General features: G+C 39.2%; 1 protein-coding gene across 4 annotated transcripts in view; it reads left to right on the top strand.

Moving 5' to 3' along the window:
* tmem117 (transmembrane protein 117) overlaps positions 1-19,490 on the top strand; it is a 49,532-nt gene extending 30,042 nt beyond the window's left edge. For all 4 annotated transcript variants that reach the window (XM_044193797.1, XM_044193798.1, XM_044193799.1 and 1 more), the window contains 5 exons: positions 6,769-6,868; positions 9,409-9,506; positions 11,520-11,679; positions 14,451-14,580; positions 15,561-19,490. In XM_044193797.1, coding sequence (XP_044049732.1) covers positions 6,769-6,868; positions 9,409-9,506; positions 11,520-11,679; positions 14,451-14,580; positions 15,561-16,222 — 1,150 coding nt within the window. In that variant the 3' untranslated portion in view covers positions 16,223-19,490. The remainder of the gene's footprint in view (positions 1-6,768; positions 6,869-9,408; positions 9,507-11,519; positions 11,680-14,450; positions 14,581-15,560) is intronic.
* Positions 19,491-19,601: the final 111 nt, after the last annotated feature.

Raw genomic sequence — 19,601 nt, 5'->3', positions numbered from 1 at the left:
CTCAGGTCATCTGGGACAGGTCTGCTTTCAGTCCCCAGAGTCAAAACTAAACATGGAGAAGCAGCGTTTAGTTTTTATGCACCACATATCTGGAACAAACTCCCAGAAAACTGCAGGTCTGCTGCAACTCTTAATTCTTTTAAATCAAGGCTGAAGACTTCTCTGTTTGACGCTGCCTTTTATTAAATCAAATAATGATTAATTTCTTACACTGCACTGTAACTTTAACTCTCCTGTTTAATCTTGTTTTTATTTTCTATTTAACTCTTTGTGTTTTTAAATGTCTTTTTATATTGCCCTATGTTGCTTTTATGTTTTATGTAAAGCCCTTTAATTGCCTTGTTTTTGAAATGCGCTATACAAATATACTTGCCTTGCCTAGCTTTGCCTTCCTCACTCTGCCTCTTTCATACTTATACACACCCACACCTATTTTCTAAGCATATCTCCTGCTGTCTTTCACACTCCTACACATGCACATTATGTTGGTATCTCAAAAATGACTCATTATGTATTTAACAAGTGTTAGTTGGTGTAAAGCTTTCCCTCCAAAGTAATTTTCTCTTCTCAGAATATCTTTGAAATGGACTGTGTGCTATATGAAGCAGTGAAGTCATTTCCTCTCTGATTATATTATCCTGCTGTTTTCTGGGACAAAGGGGAGGAGCATCTGTGGTGACTGCAGCCCTCCACATACGTCACTGTGACATAAAGAGAAACAGCCACAGTTAATAATAAATAGTAGGCCTAAATAGTAAATAATAAACATCGTAACCTTGACGGTGGTGTGTCCACTGGTATAATACATTTTGTGTATTATGTTATAGATAAGTGAAAGTGTAAATGTATGTGTAGATGGAAGGTGGCTCCCCACCTTCCATCTACACATACATACACACTATAGGTATTGTAGCCAGACAGATGGATTGTCCATGCATGTGTGCATGTTTGTGTGTAGTACCACACACAGACGGCCACATCTCATATGTTTCACCATAACAATTAATATCTGAGAATATTTCCGTTCCATTGTTTGAATGCTTAACATTTTGCATGCCGTGTTCCCTTGTTGCACTAACTGATTACTGTTCCCACTTTCTCAATAAAAAACAAATCATAAAGCATGACCTGACATTGCTAAATACCACACTGTGCAGAAGAGTTTATTTTAAGTCAAACAACCAAAAAGAAACTTTTTCAGTCAAACCTTTTTTTTTTTTTTTAGGTTAAATTAGTTTTCTTTGTCTAAAATGATTGAATTTTTTATGCCTGTTGTTGTTGCTGTGCTCGTGTGGTTACGTATACTGCAGATCACTGCAGTAGATAAACAGAAGGATTAAGTGTTCTTTTATAGGTTAAGAAAATCTTTTTACTTCTTAAGTTAAAAATACCATTTAAAACGCATTGGGTTTTCCGAAAAATGGCATTGTCACGTAACTGAAAACAGGCTGAGAACAGCAGCTTTTCTCCAAACACTGATCAGAGTTATGATGATCCAGCTAGCATATTCAGGTTTCTGAAACCGGAATATGGTGCTTACATGTGCAAAACATACTTAAAAAAACGTTATAGTATAGTTATGGACTCTTGTTCACTGGTAGAAAAGAAGTGAGGTGTGCTGCTTGTTTCCTGCCGTCAGTCAGCTTTGGTTTCTTTTAACCACGACTGTTACCTAACCTTAACCAAGTGGGTATTATTGTAACCATGACGATGAAGGTCCTCTAACCTTAGTGAAGTAGTAATGTTAACCCAAACCACGATGTTTCTCTAACCCCAACCAAGTGGTTTTTTTTGTTGTGTTTTTTTTTTTTTGCCTAAACCCAACCAAACCTTAACCATAGCAATTGTCACAAAATAAAATAGATGGCACAGAGAAATGATGTCGTACTGCTAATAGGGATGTCAGATCAGAAAACGGCTTCATATAACGTTCTAAAACAACATATTTTGTCGTTTCATTTGATGGACTTGTTGGCGATACTGGTGTGCATGTAAATGCATTCAATGTTAAGGTAAATGGAGACCTGGTTTTGGACCCCTCTGTCCTAATGGAAAGCTGATAAGGGGAATGGAGGGCCTGATACAGTGCTGTCTGTGATATTGCCCGACGGTTTTCTCTCCCACTCCTGAGCCAGGGGAATGATAAGGTCTAAAGGACTCAATCTCCAGCTAGTTTAATACAATACATGGGTTGATTCTGTGTGAAGTGATGAATTGAGATTGAAGTTTTAAGTTGCCTTGGGAGATGTTATAGTGATAGTGAAGAGAGTGTGTATTGACAGGTTTATGCTCCCTGGTAACTACTGCTGCTCAGCGTTGTATACTGTAAATATGACGTTAGGTACTGTAGTGCACAGGGAGGAGATGGGCAATGCATTTCAATGTGGAGCCAGCCAAGGTCGCAATTTAATGTTCTGAATGAGTCCAGCCTTTACAGGGCAGAAGAGGTCACTCAAATGTCACTAAATCACTGGCTGTCTGACAGAGAAAACAAGTTTATAAAACCCAGCATCAAGGTATATGGTCCAAGTGGACGGTGAAAAAATTAATGGAAATCAGCATATGTGATGACTCAGAGTAGTGAAAGCTCTCTAAGCATGCTGTTTTATAACCTTAATTATCAGGGCTCCCGTGGGCCTTGAATCCTTTGGTTGGGACTTTGATAAAGATAAAATGAAATCATAAACAATTTTCTTTAAATTGATGAATATATGGAGTTGTAGAAACTGTTTGGTTTATAGCAAAGTAGGACATTGCAAAACTGTTTTTGGCACTATACTGCAGTGTGGATTTTTGATGAAATGGGCTTTTATAATTTTAGATGTATTTAAAACTTCTTTAGAGAGTCCTCTTTCATGGGGAAACTTCATGTACCCACAGTACTTACACATTTAAAGGAGTTAATATGCTGTATTTTCATATTATTAAATTTATCCAGGGATGTTATGCATTACATGAGACCAAACTCACACATGTAACAAAAATTAATAATTAAAAGTCAGTAACTAATTTTATTCTTTTTTGATTACAATATGCTTGGAATAATTAATTTTTACTGGTTTTTGATTACAGTATGCTTGGAATAATTAATTTATATTGTAAAATGAGAACATGACATGATCATATCCTAAGTGCTGAAACAATCAGTTGATATAATGGGCTGGTCAATTTATCGCAAACAATTTTGATAATGATCGTTTAAGCTTCTTATAAAGTAAAAGTAAGCATTTGCTGGTGTTGCAGCTTTTCTGTGTTTTACATCATTGTAAACTGAATTAGAGCTGGAACAATCAGTCAATTTATCGATTAGTCGTTCAATAGGAAATTAATTATTTTGGTAATCGAGTAATTGTTTTAGTCACCTTTTTAAGTAAAAATAAAAAAACATTCATCATGTCATATACTGATTGTTTTTGGGTTTTAGACTGTTAGTCGGACAAAACAAGCAATTTCAATACATTTTCCTCTGGGATAATATAATGAGTATTTTCACTTTTTTATGACAATTAATGGATAAATCCAGAAAATAATCTACAGATTAATCAATAATGAAAACAATCTAGTTAGTTGCAGCCCTGAATAGAATAACTTTGGACTGTTGGTCAGTCAGTGATCACCTTAGGCTTGGGGAAATTGTAATTGGGCTTTTTTTAATACCATTTTCTGATTAATCGACAAATTAATTAATATTGAAAATAAACCTATACATAACTAGGGCACTTGGAGAGCACAGACCTCCAAGGCATATAGTCCAGTCTTCTATGATATGCAAATCTGCAAGTGCAACCACTAGAATTTAGTTAGTATAGTTTTGGGGTTTGGGGGTCCTCCCCCAAGAAAATTTTATGTTATTTGAATAAACACTATGTTTTTTCACATAATTTTAGACTATTATCATTACATCATTTATTAGAAAAAACCACACAGGTTGTAGTTTTTCACATTACACTCAGACATTAGCAAGAAAAAAAGTGAAACAAATATGCTCACTGATGAAGGGTTCTTTCTTGGCCCATGCAACACCCTTCCACCAAGTTTCATGAAAAACTAGCCAGTAGTTTTTCCATAATGCTGCTGACAGACAAACAAACAAACGGCACTGAAAACATAACCTCCTTGGCGGAGGTAATTATAAAGAAACATTCTGGTGCACAGTAGGTGATTCATTTTATGTTGAAAAAAGCAACAGCAACAGTTTGACTGGAGTGAATATCGATGGAAGAATTATGATGTGAACGTGAGCAGTGGTAGCTGAACAGACAAAGAAAAGAGGAGCCAGCGCCTTGCACTGCCAGCGGTGTGTGTGTGTGTGTGAGTGAGAATGGGTGAATGAAAGGCAAAATTGTAAAGCGCTTTATAAATGCAGTCCACTTACCAAACTCAAGCTTTATCAAAATAAAATACAGTGAGAGAGATAGTATAGTTTTTAACTGAACAATCTCAAAAACATCACAATGACTTCTTAGCACCAAAGATGTCACCAAAATTTAAAAAAAAAGCAATGGTCTTGCAGATGACCACTTTAATGCAATAGTTAAAATGGCCTTTTTCACTGGCTAATGTCAAACAGGGCTAATGTCCAAACTCATAACTCTATAACTCTGTAACCTCTGTAGCGCAAAATTGCAATTTTTTTGCATGTGATGGAACAAGACTTTGAAAGGCATTGAAATATCCTTGAATATTATGTCTGAACAAGCGTGGGGAAACCTGATAACATTCCACAGAGGGTCAAAGCTGGCTGAGCTGGCCGTGCTGGCGCTGACACTGGCACTGGCTCTGCGATTAAGCCACGGGAGCCATTTTGGGGCTGATTATTCATGGTGCTACTGTACTGATGTTCCACTACACTGAATTCTCTCATTAGGTCATCCGGCTCTAAAGGCCATTAAATTTTCAGTCAGCATGAATAAGTCAGAGTTCTGCCTCTGATCATGCAGTGCGACGAGTCCCCAAACTCATCATAGGTGCTCTGCAAACCCCCACCCCCCCCTCTTTTAGCACAGGGGTAACATTTGCTCAATTAAATATGTGAGAAGGGCAGGGGTTGGCAGCAGGGTACTTTTTGTTTTAGATTTAAAGCCTAGCATGTGGTGCCAGACAGCATTTCCAGAAGTATCGATTAGAATTTTGCTGCGGGTAAATGACTCCCAATGGGATCTCCTTGGTAACTGGAGCAGTGCCAAACTACTGAATGTCTAACTGACTTAATGCAGATATAAATCGCCATTCCAATCAAGGCTATTTTATTTGCGGGCTTGAGCGAGGCAATACGTCACCTGCGATACTGCACGTTTTCATCAATAAAATCCTGTCAAAACCATTAAATGCCTGCTGCATTGATGATATATGATTTATAATGTTTCCTTCCACGGAAGGGTATTTCTCGCACAATTGCAGTAAACAGGTAGTTGAAAACGGTTGGCGTTTTGGGTCACTGGCTTGCCACAATTAATCAGCATTGTTCTGTATTGCCATGAGCATTTGTTATGCTTTATATATTGTGAACAGGCACGAGCAATTAACAATAATTAAAAATTAACATCTATTAAAGCTGCTATGTTAGCTAATAGCTTAAAAGGATTATCCTCCACTGCTTTTAAACACATTTTTTAGACTTGTCTGTCAACAACTCATTTACAAAGTGAACAGCATGCCAAATAGAACTCTTAATGCAATCAGCTGAAAGATGAAATGAAAATGAACCATCAAGGGGAAACATAGAGGAAATGGACTATACACCAGCAAGCTTGTAGGCCAGATTTTCCAGACCCCTCTGTGCAATAGAAAACATTTTTATTGGTGTGTGCTGGCGGCCAGAAAATGACCAGGGAAAACAAAGACGAATGGAGCCATTGACTTCAAATACGACCCCTTGAAAGCACAGCCAGAGCCCTATCCATCGCCATCTATTATATTCATGAGTGTGACCTGTGGGGGGTGAGAGGGGGCTTGAGGGGGTGATGGGCGCCCACCTGCCCCACTCAACCTCTAAGACACTGGCTACCAGGAGATCAAACAGCCTCCTGGCTCCCCTCTGTTCCCCCTCTCTCTTCCCGACACAAGTCCCATGTAGGAGTAGACTGACCCACTTTTCCTCCCTCCCTGTGCTATTACCTGGAGAAAATAGAGTGATATGGTGTGTGTTGGGTGGGTGGGTTTGCGGGGCTGAACAAAAGCTTCTCATCTTCACTTACTGTACAGAGATGAAGGCGTAACTAGGACTCCAAAGAAGGCATGTCATTTCTTATCAGATACTATTGCATGTGAGATTGTTTCTCTAATGGCATGTCATGGCCTAGTCTGTGTTTTGCTTCTGTGCTGCTGCGGTTGATGTTAACTGAGCTCACTCAGATGCAGTGCATTAACAGGAGGGAATTCATTGTAATGTGTTGATTTGAAATCAACTAGACAACGAGACAAATTTGCCAAACAAATGGATAGTTTGCCTAACACTACAGGACCAAATGAAAGCAGTGACGCTGCATAAATTCCATTGCACTGCTGTAAATTGTTTACAATCCTCAGGGCTTTTTATGGAAGGTAGACCCATCGCTCATTGTTTTCACTGGATTAGAGTGATATTGATTGACTGACAGCTAGCATCATGATACTTAGCAGCAGTGACCATTTTCTCTTTCGCCCTGCACTGACTCTCCCCCTGTTGGCTCGTCTTGCCGCCTTCCTTTTCTGCTTTCCTTTACTACCCTCATACCATATACTACATTGTTTTATGTCCTTTTCACTCTTGGTCTTCTTTGCTTGCAGGCCTCACATGGTGACAGAGTACATGGGCATCAGGAATGAGAGCTTTATGAAGATTGCTGCAGTGGGGACGTGGATGGGAGACTTTGTCACTGCTTGGATGGTGAGATTCCAACTCTTATGTATCCTAAAACATTAGATGAGTTTACATTTATATAAGAAAATATTTAATTTTGCATCCTGCATTATTAAAAACACATTGACATAAAAGGAGATGACGTTCGCATGTTATAAGCATCGGAATCTTTCCTATTCCTACCGTCCCTCCCACATGATGTGAACGTGGCATTATGCTGATGAAAGTTAAGCCAAGTCTGACAATGCAGAGCCAAGCCTGAGAGGATACATTAGGGCTGAAGTACAATGGATACACCCTTTTGAATTAGCTAATTAGCAACAATGGCATTCCTCTGGCATCATCTGCTCAGGCCAAACGTCAAATTCTTTGCCCCACTGGTGGTAAACATACAAGAATAGCATTTATTTATCCACAGTTTACTTTTCTTGTGCGTAAAAAGCATTACAGTCTTGCAGGGCCGGAAGCGTGGCTACTTTTGGCCATGTAAGTATTAATTTAATAAGTATATTCAAATCATATTGAAGATACATGGTTTAGGTTCTTCACAAACTCTTCACACAGTCTAATCTAATCTAATCTAATTTCTAGGTCAGGTATATCCTCTCAACCGCTATAAGGCACACACTTAAAGCCCTCTGTGCCGATCCAGTTCAGTCTGCTACCAAATCCTTAGAGTAACGTGCAGTTTGATCTAAGAAGGGTCAGAGGAAACAATGAATGCACAGGGAGGGACAGAGTATGCTGGAGGAGAAACCTACCTCTGTTCATTTGTCAACATAAAGAGAGGAGGATAGCTCCAGCGGGAGTGGACTACCTGTGGTGGGAGGAGTGGGGCTCTGACACTGGCATGCACACAGCTGAGACAACTTGACAAGCTCCCTCACCGGTCACATTAGTATTCTACAGTACATACTGCAGAGAAAGAGAGCGGGTGGAAGGAGAGACAGGAGAGGGGGAGGAGGAGGAAGAGGGAGGCAAGGAGTAAGAAACAGAAGTGAAGAGGAAAGGGAAATGTAGTCTGGTCGGAAGGGAGACGGGGGAAGCAGCGAGTGAGAAGGTGAATCAGGCAGACAAAGACGAGTGAGTGTGTGTGTGAGAGAGAGAGCAAGTTAGACCAAGGCAAAGTGCTGATTCCAGAAATTACTCACAAGGTTTTTTTTTTACATTCGATTAATTCAACAAGGCACTTTGAAGATGACCTCTGTGTCTCCTCCGCATAGCAGATTTACAGTGTGTCTTCACTAGATGAGTGATCAGGAAGTGTTTTTTTTTTTTGTTTGTTTTTTTTTTTTTTTGCAATGCTGCAATGTCAGAAACATCTCATAGATTTCCTGATTCAAATCCTTTTTCCAACACGAACTACAGTATCTGCAGTGAGGCGCTTTATTGACGAACTGACCTTGCCTCTGCAGCGGCTCCACACAAAGAATATAGCATAATACTCTTTGATACAACTCTGCATCCGTGTAATAAAATATATCATTGATTACTTTTAATGACAGTAAGGTTGACAATGTGAAAACATTATGACCAACTGATATAGGCAGTGGAAAGACAGGTACAACAACAACATTAATAATGAAACAAGCCAATATTTATTGAAGGTAACCACAGACTAAATAATATTTAATCACAGATGAAGTGTTATTCAAAAACAGTTAATAAATATTTCAATTTAAATAGCCATATAGTCACATTTCTCATGCTTGTTTATAACTCTGTCATTTAGCATATGTATTAAAAATGTGTATAATCAAAACGTATTGGTGAACCAGAAGGTGGATTAATGAAATCCAGTAGGTGAACACTGTCAACTTTACACTGTATCTGAAAACTGTTAATGATTTGTTGTTGTTTTTTTGTTGATTCACAGACACTGACTACTTAGCCACAACTATGCTTTCCACAAGGTTTTTGGGACCTGGCTGCAGGGACTTGCTCCCATTTAGTCACTAGAGCATTAGTGAGGCCGGACACTGATGATGGGCGATAAGGCCTGGCTCACAGTCGGCATGCCAGTCAAGTTCAAACAATTTATTTGTGGACCTGGCTTTGTGCTGCTGAAACAGGGAAGGACCTTCACCTAAATATTGGACTTAAAGTTGTAAGCTTTAAGATTTCCCTTAAAGGAATATTAAATGAAATGTTTCACTTTCTTGCTGAGAATTAGATGAGAAGGTTGATACCACGCTCAGGTTAGCTTAGCACAAAGACTAAAAGCAGTGGGAAACAGATCCTATATTCTGTTTGTTTCATTTGTACAAAAACCAAAGTATGAAAAGTGACATCCAGGAAGTTACTATGCCTGGCCAAGAAATAGTCTAGCATCAGCCACAACTTGTAATTTTTGCACGGATTAAACCATGATGTAACGGTTATAAGACACGACCTGTTAATTAGTGATCTTTACAGGTACTGGTAGGCATGTTTTGTTACCTTTGGACACAGACAGGTTTTCCCCTGTTTCGGTTTTTATGCTACACTAAGCTAAACTGTCTTAACCTCGTCTACATCCAATCTTCATAAGTAATTAAGCAATTTTATATGCACTTTCCTCTCTGCAGGTGACAGATATGATGCTCCAGGATCAGCACTACCCAGACTGGGGCAAAGCAGCCAGAAGGTTCTGGAAACAAGGCAACAACAGGATTGTTCTCTTCTGGTATATTGTCTTCTTCCACTGAGATGAACTGTCTGTGAGACCATGTGTATCTTTGCCTACATGTATATCCTACAAGGCGCGCGCGCGTGTGTGTGTGTGTGTAGGCGTGTGTGCATGCATGCATATGTGGTCTCTCCAGCCCGTTACAAGGTTACACGCAGTCAATAGCTGTGTTAATCTTCCCTCACTCAGTGTCAGCACCTTTAATTAGAAGAACAGGGTGAAAATCAATGGACACAGCAAGGTCGCGGGGCAAACCATGGCCCTGCCTATTACTTCTCGTACCACAAGCTGTGACCCTTAAATTACTGCTAAACAAATGCTGCAAACCATGTCCGATACACCCATTACTAGACGGCCAAGTAGAACTGTTTCCTGTTTAGATGTATTACACCACCAGTGTGCGGTCCCAGTGGTGTTCATTCACCAAAGTGGCTCAGTGCTGTCAGTCAAATACGACATGTGAACGCCTCTCCGGCGGTTCATTTTAGGGTCATAGTGAGAAGTGAAGGAGAGGATACGGTTGAAACAGTTTGACATCTGTTTGATATGTACACAGAGTTCAAGACATAAAATTCAAAGACAGTTTGGCCGCAGTGTTTAACATTTCCTTTCGCAGAATTTATTCACCTGCGATTAGGATGCAAGCAGACGAATTGTTCTGTGACTTTTTTTGCAGCCCCTTCATTTTATTGATGGATGCCCCGACTCTCACTGTCACAATCAATGCCGGATTTGATGAGCCATCGTTTGAAATTCAGAGTTTGAAATATGATTGATAAATGTGTTGCTGGATATATCTTGTCAATATGCGCTGAAGGGTCATGGCAAATTGTAAAGGACAGTGCCAAAAGTCGGCCATGCTGAGGAAAAGAATCCCACTGTGGAATAATAAAAACCCTCAAAATGTATCTCCCTAACAGTTGAAATGGGATATGAGCTGGCATTCACTATCTGCAATGCAGCCAGCCTATGTGTGGTGTGAGAATGCACACAACAGCACAGTAATCACTGGGTGACATTGAGACGGAATACACAGTGGAGAATAAAACTAGCCTTTGTCATTGTGCCTCTCTTCAGATGGTTGAAAAAATTTCCAGTGCATTGTTGTTTGCAGAATAACAGCAATGTGACATAGACACAATTCAGACAGTGTGGAAGAACGCAGAAAAAAAAAAACAGAGCAATCACTGCATGCAGGTAAATGAAATATTTTGGCTCATGTTAAATATGTAAATGCATGGAAATAATATGTATGCAGTAGAGTTTTGAATTGCATTGTCTCTGCATCCACAAACTGACAGAGAGACAAAATTTTTCTCTATGCACATTCATCTTCCTGGAAGCTTTATCCACTGCCATTTTTCAAATCCAGGTGAAATTGCTGTTCAGTACATTATTGAGCCCATGAAAAGAGAAACGGAATAGTACTTGATTTATCTTTTCCTGCATTTGACATGGGTGAGGAAGTGTAGCTGTTTGTCTTCCAAGATAAACAATATTCACAGTGCACCTCATCTAGAAATTTTTAAATTGTATTCAAATACTTTTCTGGGTCTTTTTAAATGTGTGTCATCCATAGATTTTCCCCTTCCTTTTCCCTTCCCTTCTCTCCTTTCCTATCCCCTCTCTTTCCTTTTATCTTCCCTCCTTGTCTCTCTCTCCCCTCTACTCTGCTTCTTTTTCATTTCTCTCCACTCATCTCCTCTCCTGTTTCCATCCTTCCTTTCCCTCCTCTTCGTCCCTTTCCTCCTCTCTTCTCCTCCTCTTTGCTTTTCCTTTTCCTCCCCTCGCCTCTTCTCTTTCCTTTTCCTTCCTCTCTTCGCCTCTCCTTCTTTTTACTTCTTTCCTCTCCTTTCCTTCCTTCCTCTCCTACTTCCTTTTCCTTCCTTCCTTCCCCACCTCTCCTATCCTTTCTTTTCCTCTCATCTCATCTCATTCCTTCCTTTCCCTCCTTTTCTCTCCTCTCCTTTTCCTTCCTTCCTCCTCTCCTCTCCTCTCCTCTCCCTGCAGGACAGTACTCTTCTCTCTGACATCGGTGGTGGTTCTGGTCATCAGTACCGACTGGATCAGCTGGGACAACCTGAACCGAGGCTTCCTGCCCAGCGATGAGGTCTCCAGAGCCTTCCTGGCCTCCTTCATTTTGGTCTTCGACCTTCTCATTGTCATGCAGGTAGACCGCTCCCCTGTGGCCAATTAAAAAATTAAAAAGAAAAAAAAAAAAGGAGCTGGGACATCTCTTGGCTTACTCCGCTACCCATCTTGCCAGTTTCCCGTCCTCCCCCCTCCTCCCTCCCTCCCTATTCATCAATGGGGCACTGTGGCACAGAGCAATGAGAAGGGTGTTTGATCACTCTCAGTTGGCATGGACACATACACATGCACACACACACATACACCCACAAATATATAGATATACAAACTGTTGTTTACTCCTTTGCATCTCCTCTCTTTCAGTCCCTCCGTCCCTCTTTCCCAGACCTCAGCCATGAACTCACCCTTTCCTCCCCTACTCCCCTGTGAGCTTAGTTTATTTTCTTTAATGATGACTTAAAAGATTGGAGTTTTTCTCACTTTCTCTTCCCACCCTCTTTTTTTCCCACCCAATGTCCTCCCTCCCACAGGAGAGTGTACATCAATAAAGCCTGTGTCAGTGGCTCATGAATATGCAAATGTATTTGTCTGGGCTAAAAACCACATAACTGTTTATTGAGGAGAAAGAGAATGGGATAAGTCCTTTTTTGTTTAGTTTTTTTTTTTTTTTTTTACGCGGCTATCCAGTAGCCAGAACTGTAGGCCAATCATGTATGTGGTTTGACTACGAGCCTAATTCAACACGGCTCCTCCAAATGCTTAATGAACATATTTCACTAGGCCTTGTTGGTGGGTATTAGAGGACACGTTGCAAGACTAATATTTGGTATCTCCTAAATATACGTTTCTACTCTGTTGATTATGCTAATCACTAAGAGGCCACAATTGCACGGGAGAATATCTTCTAGTGTTACAAATACACCCCTCCACAGAACCTGGCAAGGACACCATTATAATTCCCATGGTAATATGTATTACAACAACTGTACCACTAAAAGTGATTTCTAGACTTATTTATTTAAACAATTCATTATTTTAAGGAGGGCTTCTGGCTGCTCTGGCCAGTAATTACTTCTCACTGTGGTGTTTTTCTCATTCATTTACCCAATTATTGTGATTATGCAGATATATAGAAGCAGCTCAGCCTACAGTATGCAAGCATTTCCTCACAAAGATGCTGGTGCATTGCTGAGGTCAGCCTTTTCAACTTAATGAAAAAGCCACAGACCTAATGTGACATGAAGGGCAAACTCCCTATTTTGACATCTCCGTTTAACTCCCCGGGCCGGTCTGGACCAGAGACTCCCTCTCCCTTTAACTTGACGGTATATCATTCCTCGCTCACATGGATTTGTTTACGATGGGCCCTTCTCATTTTCTGCGAAGTGTACAGCAAGCACATTTACTACAGTTATTTATGAGTTGAGTTAGCCTGCGCCGTTACATGGCCCAAGCACTGGGGGCCGTCGCTACGTTCCACCAGTCAATAAAAATTCATCCGCCACAGCCCTTCCAACAGCTTCATTCATAGGGTGCCATAGTTAATCTCTCACCTCCATGAGAAAAGATGGGTGGTGTGGTTCTCAAACTAATTAATGCCCCAATTAATGACCTGTCTGGATTTACCTCCAAGCTGGGTTTTACCTTTTTTTCATAGTTTATAGTGTATAATTGTACTATTTCTCTGCATTTTCCCAGCTGAATGTCAGATTTCTATGTCCTTTGTGTAAATGCATTTGCACATTTACATATGTGGGTGATATGCTAACCTGTTAACTGTTCTTATGTCATAGACACTCATTATTTTGTGGGAGGGAGGTGCATGGCTTAAATGCCATGCCTGTTAGTGCTATAGCAACAGATACTGCAGCTTTGGAAGAGGAGTGGAGGACTTAATTAATATCCAGGGGCCCATCACCAAGCTGTTATGCTGTTCATAGGTATTGGCATGGGAGACTCTGGACCACATGAGGATATAGTGAATGCAGACAGTTGTGGTAATGTGATGCAGCAAGACACTCTGTGCAAATTACGGGAACCGAGGGGAAATGTAGCTAATCTAAAAATGAAAATGCTGAAATTATGTGTGCCTTGTTTTTTTTTCTGTAATAGAGATGACAAAGCTAATTTGCGAAATGATTAAATCAGCTGAGTAGAAAGAAACATTTTTAAAACTTTAATTTTCTTCATCAGTTTCTGTCTGTGATTTTCATTAATTTCATATGTCTTTACCATTTTAATGACATGGTTTCATAATGCAAAGTAACTAATTGCCATTAGTAATGTATACTGTGATATTTACTGTGAAATAAAGCAAATATGGCATTCATGTCCAATAATAGACATTTACTATTTTTATTGATGGAACCATCTGCAGAGACATTTGCATGTGTATCTCATCGAGAGCGGTGACTGCTTTTCACTGAAAGCCACTAACCACCAAATATAACCACATACAAGCAAAAAGAGCTGACACCACAAGGCATGGGCAGCTTCTAAATGTCAGTTTTGGGTGCCTGTTGATTGTTGTTTTGACGTGTTTAAATCTCTTTGCACATCAGTACACGCCACAAGCCTGTAAACACACAGTGTAGTCTACAGCGGCTGGCGCCATGTTTGACCTCCAGTCAGTGTATGAAGAGGCTCCACAGAGACTTCATATCAACTAATATGAGAAAATTCAATGAACTGTTCAACATCCAGTAAAGCTCAATACATGGTTGACATTTGTCATGCCGATGCAGTTATTTAAATGCGTTTTTCTACAGCTGAGGCTACATTATCACAGTGGCAAGCTAAATTTATATGACCGTGTGTGTGTGTGTGTGTGTGTGTGTGTGTGTTTTTCAGGACTGGGAGTTCCCTCAATTTATGGGTGACCTGGATATGAATCTACCAGGAATGTCAACAACGCATGTGAAGGTCAAGCTTCCTGTCTGCAAGAGTATCTTTAAAGAGGAGTACCACATTCATATCACAGGTACAGGCAGACACAGGCACAGCTGCTGTATACAAAGAACAGGGTCATCTCATCGTTTCATGAGAACAGTTCTTAACACAGTAAACTAACACCCATATTCATAAACTGATTAAATAGCAGAAAGAAATCAAAATGTCCACGAGATAGAGAAAACTTTGCCCTGTTTCTCAATTGTATTGCGAATACCAAACATGCTCTCCCTGCTCTAGTTTTCCGTTTTCCTCTATGTTGGAAACAGTTTGATGGTTAAACCACAGCAACTATTTATAATACATGTTTAGCTGATATGGCACACAGGTGGCTCCACCGCTGCAACTGCAGCATCTTATCATCTTTCACATCTCTGTGTCTTAATGTTCTCAGTGAGCGAGTATATTTCCCATTTGAAACCGTCCTCGCAGGTTCACCATTTTGTTCCGCCGCGTACACACGGCGACTCACAACCATCAAGAGAAGGCAAAACCAATGTTCCTGTGCTAAATGTTAAGCTGTTCAAACGCTCAGTGATATGCGAAAGGTTGTTAACCCTAATGCATTGCATATCCATTAAGCATTATGGAAATGGCTCCGGCGCGACGTGATTGGTTTAACTAAAAGCTTATTAACAGCATATCTCTGGGAGAGGAAGGGAGAGGTGTCACTTATAACCGGGGAGACATCTGCCTGCTATCAGTCAACCTGGGGAGATGGCTGTCACATGGTAATGTAGTGATCTCGTTAGAAGATACTGTAGAGGAAGTAGCACCTGCAAATGGATCTATCTGTCTCAGTGCATAAGCTATATGTAAAGGGCGAGGGATTCCTGACAAATGAATGTGACAACATATCTGTCTGACTCTGCCCTCTAAATCTTGTTTGGAATAGGCTTGTACTGTACATCAATCTGCCTGTTAAACTATCTGTACAGTGCGTGCATGTTTATTCCTTAGTCAAAGATAGCATAGTTTGTAATCTAATAGAAGTCACGTGTTTTGTTACAGGTAAGTGGTTCAACTATGGTATCATCTTCCTCGTGCTGATTTTGGACCTTAACATGTGGAAGAACCAAATCTTCTACAAGCCCTACGAGTATGGTCAGTATGTCGGGCCTGGTGAGAAGATCTACACAGTGGAGGAGCCAGAAACGCTCAGGAACTTCAACCACAGCACGCTCACCTACGCGTGGCGCTCCACCAACATCAATCCCAGCACCAACTTAACCTACGTTGAGCGGGACATGTTCCTCCACAGCCGCTTTGTCGGAGCCAGCCTGGACATCAAGTGCCTGGCCTTCATCCCAAGCCTGGCGGCGTTTGTCCTGTTCGGGTTCTTCATCTGGTTGTTTGGGCGATTTCAGGACAGCGAGACCTTCACGGAAAACCAAGACAAGTCGTATGAGAGGATAAAGAGGAAGTCGCCGTCGGAGTACAGCAAGGAGATGGGTGTTACGCCAGAGGAGATGCACGTGACCATGAATGATGTTCTGAAGGGTTCAGGAACACCCAAGCTTCTCTCGGTGGACGGGCCACACTTCGGAGCAACACCCTCAACGAACTCAACTATTTCCATGGAAACCCAAGAGACACATCCAAGCATTGTGATTGACAGTGCAGAGCAGGAGGAACCAGCAGTCTCTTTTGATGTCCACAAGATCTCTCCGTGACCTTATAAACTTCTAAACTTTTGAGCTATAGAAGAGACCTACAGACAGGTTGAAAATGAGAGTCTTGATGTAGTTTGTCAAGATCTTAAATTGTTGCTTTTTTTCAGATAAGACCAAGCTGCAACAGAAGATGAACAAAACTGTTCATGAGATTCAGGAAAATGACAAGTTACCAAGTCAGTCCTGATGGCTATTGCAGTTGCGTTTGTTTGAATATGTTTTTGTAAAACAATCTTTTTAAAAGCCTCTAAAATGGCACCAATTCTGGTAACAAACAGATATTTTAAAACAGAATGCAAACTCTTAATTGACATGGTGCTCGCTTGGATTTTGCATTTTCCATAATTCAATTTTGTCATGGCAAACTACTTTGGTGCCTATATCAGAGGAGTTTTTCTACATGTCATGACACTGCAGTCAGATGAATTTTATTGTATCACACCAGTGTTACAGCTACACTAGTGCCTTGATATTTTATATAGTCAGATACAGACAGAAACATATTCTGACAGTCTACTATAGGCAACAAAATGGAAGAGTTATGGTCTGCTATATTAATGTCTTCTATATTTATTTTTTATTTATTTATTTGTTTTTATTTTTTCCACTCATGGTAATGCACAACTCCAGAAAAAAACCCCGATTCACAATCAAAACACAGCTCTACACATTCCTTGACTGAAAAGGAGCAGGGAGAAGAAAAATCTTATATTGCCAGCCTTTTACTCAAAACACAATAAACAACAGAAGTAGATTGGCTGTCCATTACAGTTACTTAACAACCAATATTTACAGTAACATGAGAAAAGAAATTATCAAGACCCATACACAATAATTCACCATCAACTAAGGAAACGCATCTCCTGACAACTTCATATAGTCTAATTATTCTTTCTTTATACATTTTCTTAAACTGAAAGATATTTATACAACCCTTTAAATCCTTCTGTCGATAATTCCACAGTTTGACGGCAACCACTGAAGTACACATCTGCTAGTAATCCGTGCATACTGATGCTTAAAATGACATTTCCTTCTCTGGTCCTCGTCTTTGGAACTAAAAAGAAGCAACTTTTGTAAATGTATGTATGTAATATATGCTTTCACACCATATGGACAATGTTTACCTCATTTGATCCTCATCATTTTAATTTATTCTGATGTGACGTCTCTTTTACTTGATTTTTAAAATGTATCATTCTTGTTGAAATGACATGATTATGAACATCAATGTACGTTGATGACCTATTCATATCCCCGCACTTGATATTAGTTGCAGAGATAATAAATGCAATCAGAAGAGATCAAATAGCAAACCAACAAGCCACCTCATGATCGCTTATGTGGCTGCTGCACCTGGACTGAATACCGACAGAGTCAGAAAGGTGGTTTTGCCCTTGGCATAAACATGCCATTGAAGTGCAGGAGAGGCTTCTGCTCCAAAGCTCAGGGCTTCTTTATGCCTAGATAAACCTGAAAAGTTTTAGAAGCAGTTTTGCAGTCATGGTTAATGCATGATAACATTATTTATTTATTTATTTGAAACATTATACTATTGTAAAAAAAATTGCTGATTTCAAACGCAACTGAAACCTGCTGCAGATATCTTTGAAAGTGTTCACTGCCTTTTTACATTTTCCTATGCTATGCAGTCTCATTAAAATACATATATTTGGAGTTTTTGGTCCCAAAATGGATGCTCTTCATTTATTTACTATCAAGTGCAAATACTAACTCAATTATTACTACATTACTAACTGAATTGTTTCATATAAGTTTTTCAGATGTCAGTGAGTACTTTGCATAGAAATTTGACCAATGATATCAAATAATTCCGTATTTTGAACAAATATTCCTACATAAGATAATATGCTAATTTAAAAGAGATTCATGATAGACAGGGTGGAAGGATATTATGTGCTCTTGCATCTCTCTGCATTATAATGGACTATCAAAAATACCCACATCCATAGCTCCTTAACACCTTTTTGTAATTTTTTTAAATTATAATCAATTCATAAATTGATGAATTATAAAGATTTTTTTAATAATTCAATTACATTTGATAGCATTTATATATTTATATACTACGGTAAAATAATATTTGCCAATTCATTAATTAAATTTTCTTATTCTGTCTTTAAATGATAAATTAATTTAATTAAAATATAAACTCACAAAAGTTATTTAAAAAAGGCTTTTGAACTTGACTTTGTATTAAATTTACTGTGTGCCTATCATAATGCATCTCACAATTCATTTGTCTGCTGCTTTAACATTTACAGTTTTCATTTCATAATTACTTAAATTTAATTACTCTGATTGGCCAACTGCTATGTATTTGTGGGAGTCGTGCCAATCAAAGCTCCTGCTGCTGCTCTGTGGGTAGGATTTCATTTAATTTTTAGGTGACACAATGCTTACATGTCTTACAGTCTTTGAATTAAAGAGAGCTGTCTTTATAGTCAAGCAAACACATAATGGAAACTAAATGTTAAACAGAGTTTGTAAATATTAGACAGAATAAGGAAGTAGAATTATTATTTGGCAAATTTATTGATTTTTTTAGCTTATTAATACACCATTTAAATGTACCTTTAAATCATCATATGTATAATGTATTTATAATGCCTATAATGTATAATAGCTTTTTAAAATGTATCAATTTATTAATTGATTATATAAAACACTGTAGAACTTAATTATTCTGGTGGCACACTGCAGACTGTGTGTGTGTGGCTGTGTGTGTACATTCTGGACGCATTGTGTCATTTGTGTCTGTAAAGGATGTTTTATACTTAATAGTGCATGTTGTGTGTGTGTGTGTGTGTGTGTGTGCGTGTGCATGTGTGCACTGGAGACTTGTGAAGTGTGTATGTGTTTGCTACTACACTTGTTTTTGACAAAGGCCATTCTGTGAAGAGGTCAGTTTATTTAGCATAATTGGTTGCAGCGTTTGGTTCTGTAATTATCCTTTTATACATTACAGCTCTATGAAGACATTAGATATTAGTGTCTCACCAAAGGGCAGAACCTCTTTGGACTTGAAGGGGATCTAATATGTTTGCAATGTATTGTGTTTAGGTTAAAAGTGAGGGTTTCCTCTTTGTTGTTCATTTTCATTGAATTGTGTTGCAAAACTGACACTTCCTGTTCCTGAGTCTGTGCTTTTTTTAAAGCAGAGGAACTCTTTCAGTGTTTGCTCAGTGTACTGTATGTCTCTTGAACCTTGTGTTACCAATAAATGAATACATTTGTATATACTCTATTTTGTTTATACCACTTTGTGAGATTTAGTAATATCAGAATATTTTTGAACAAGGTTGCCGATATCATTATGTAACTCCTAGTGAGAAAAGTTCTAGTTTACGTTTTTCTA

The sequence above is a fragment of the Siniperca chuatsi genome, linkage group LG4 (assembly GCF_020085105.1).
Source record: "Siniperca chuatsi isolate FFG_IHB_CAS linkage group LG4, ASM2008510v1, whole genome shotgun sequence".
In the NCBI taxonomy this organism is placed as follows: Eukaryota; Metazoa; Chordata; class Actinopteri; order Centrarchiformes; family Sinipercidae; genus Siniperca; species Siniperca chuatsi.
Note: the sequence above shows the minus strand (reverse complement) of the source record. Positions and strands in the feature narration are given on the sequence as shown.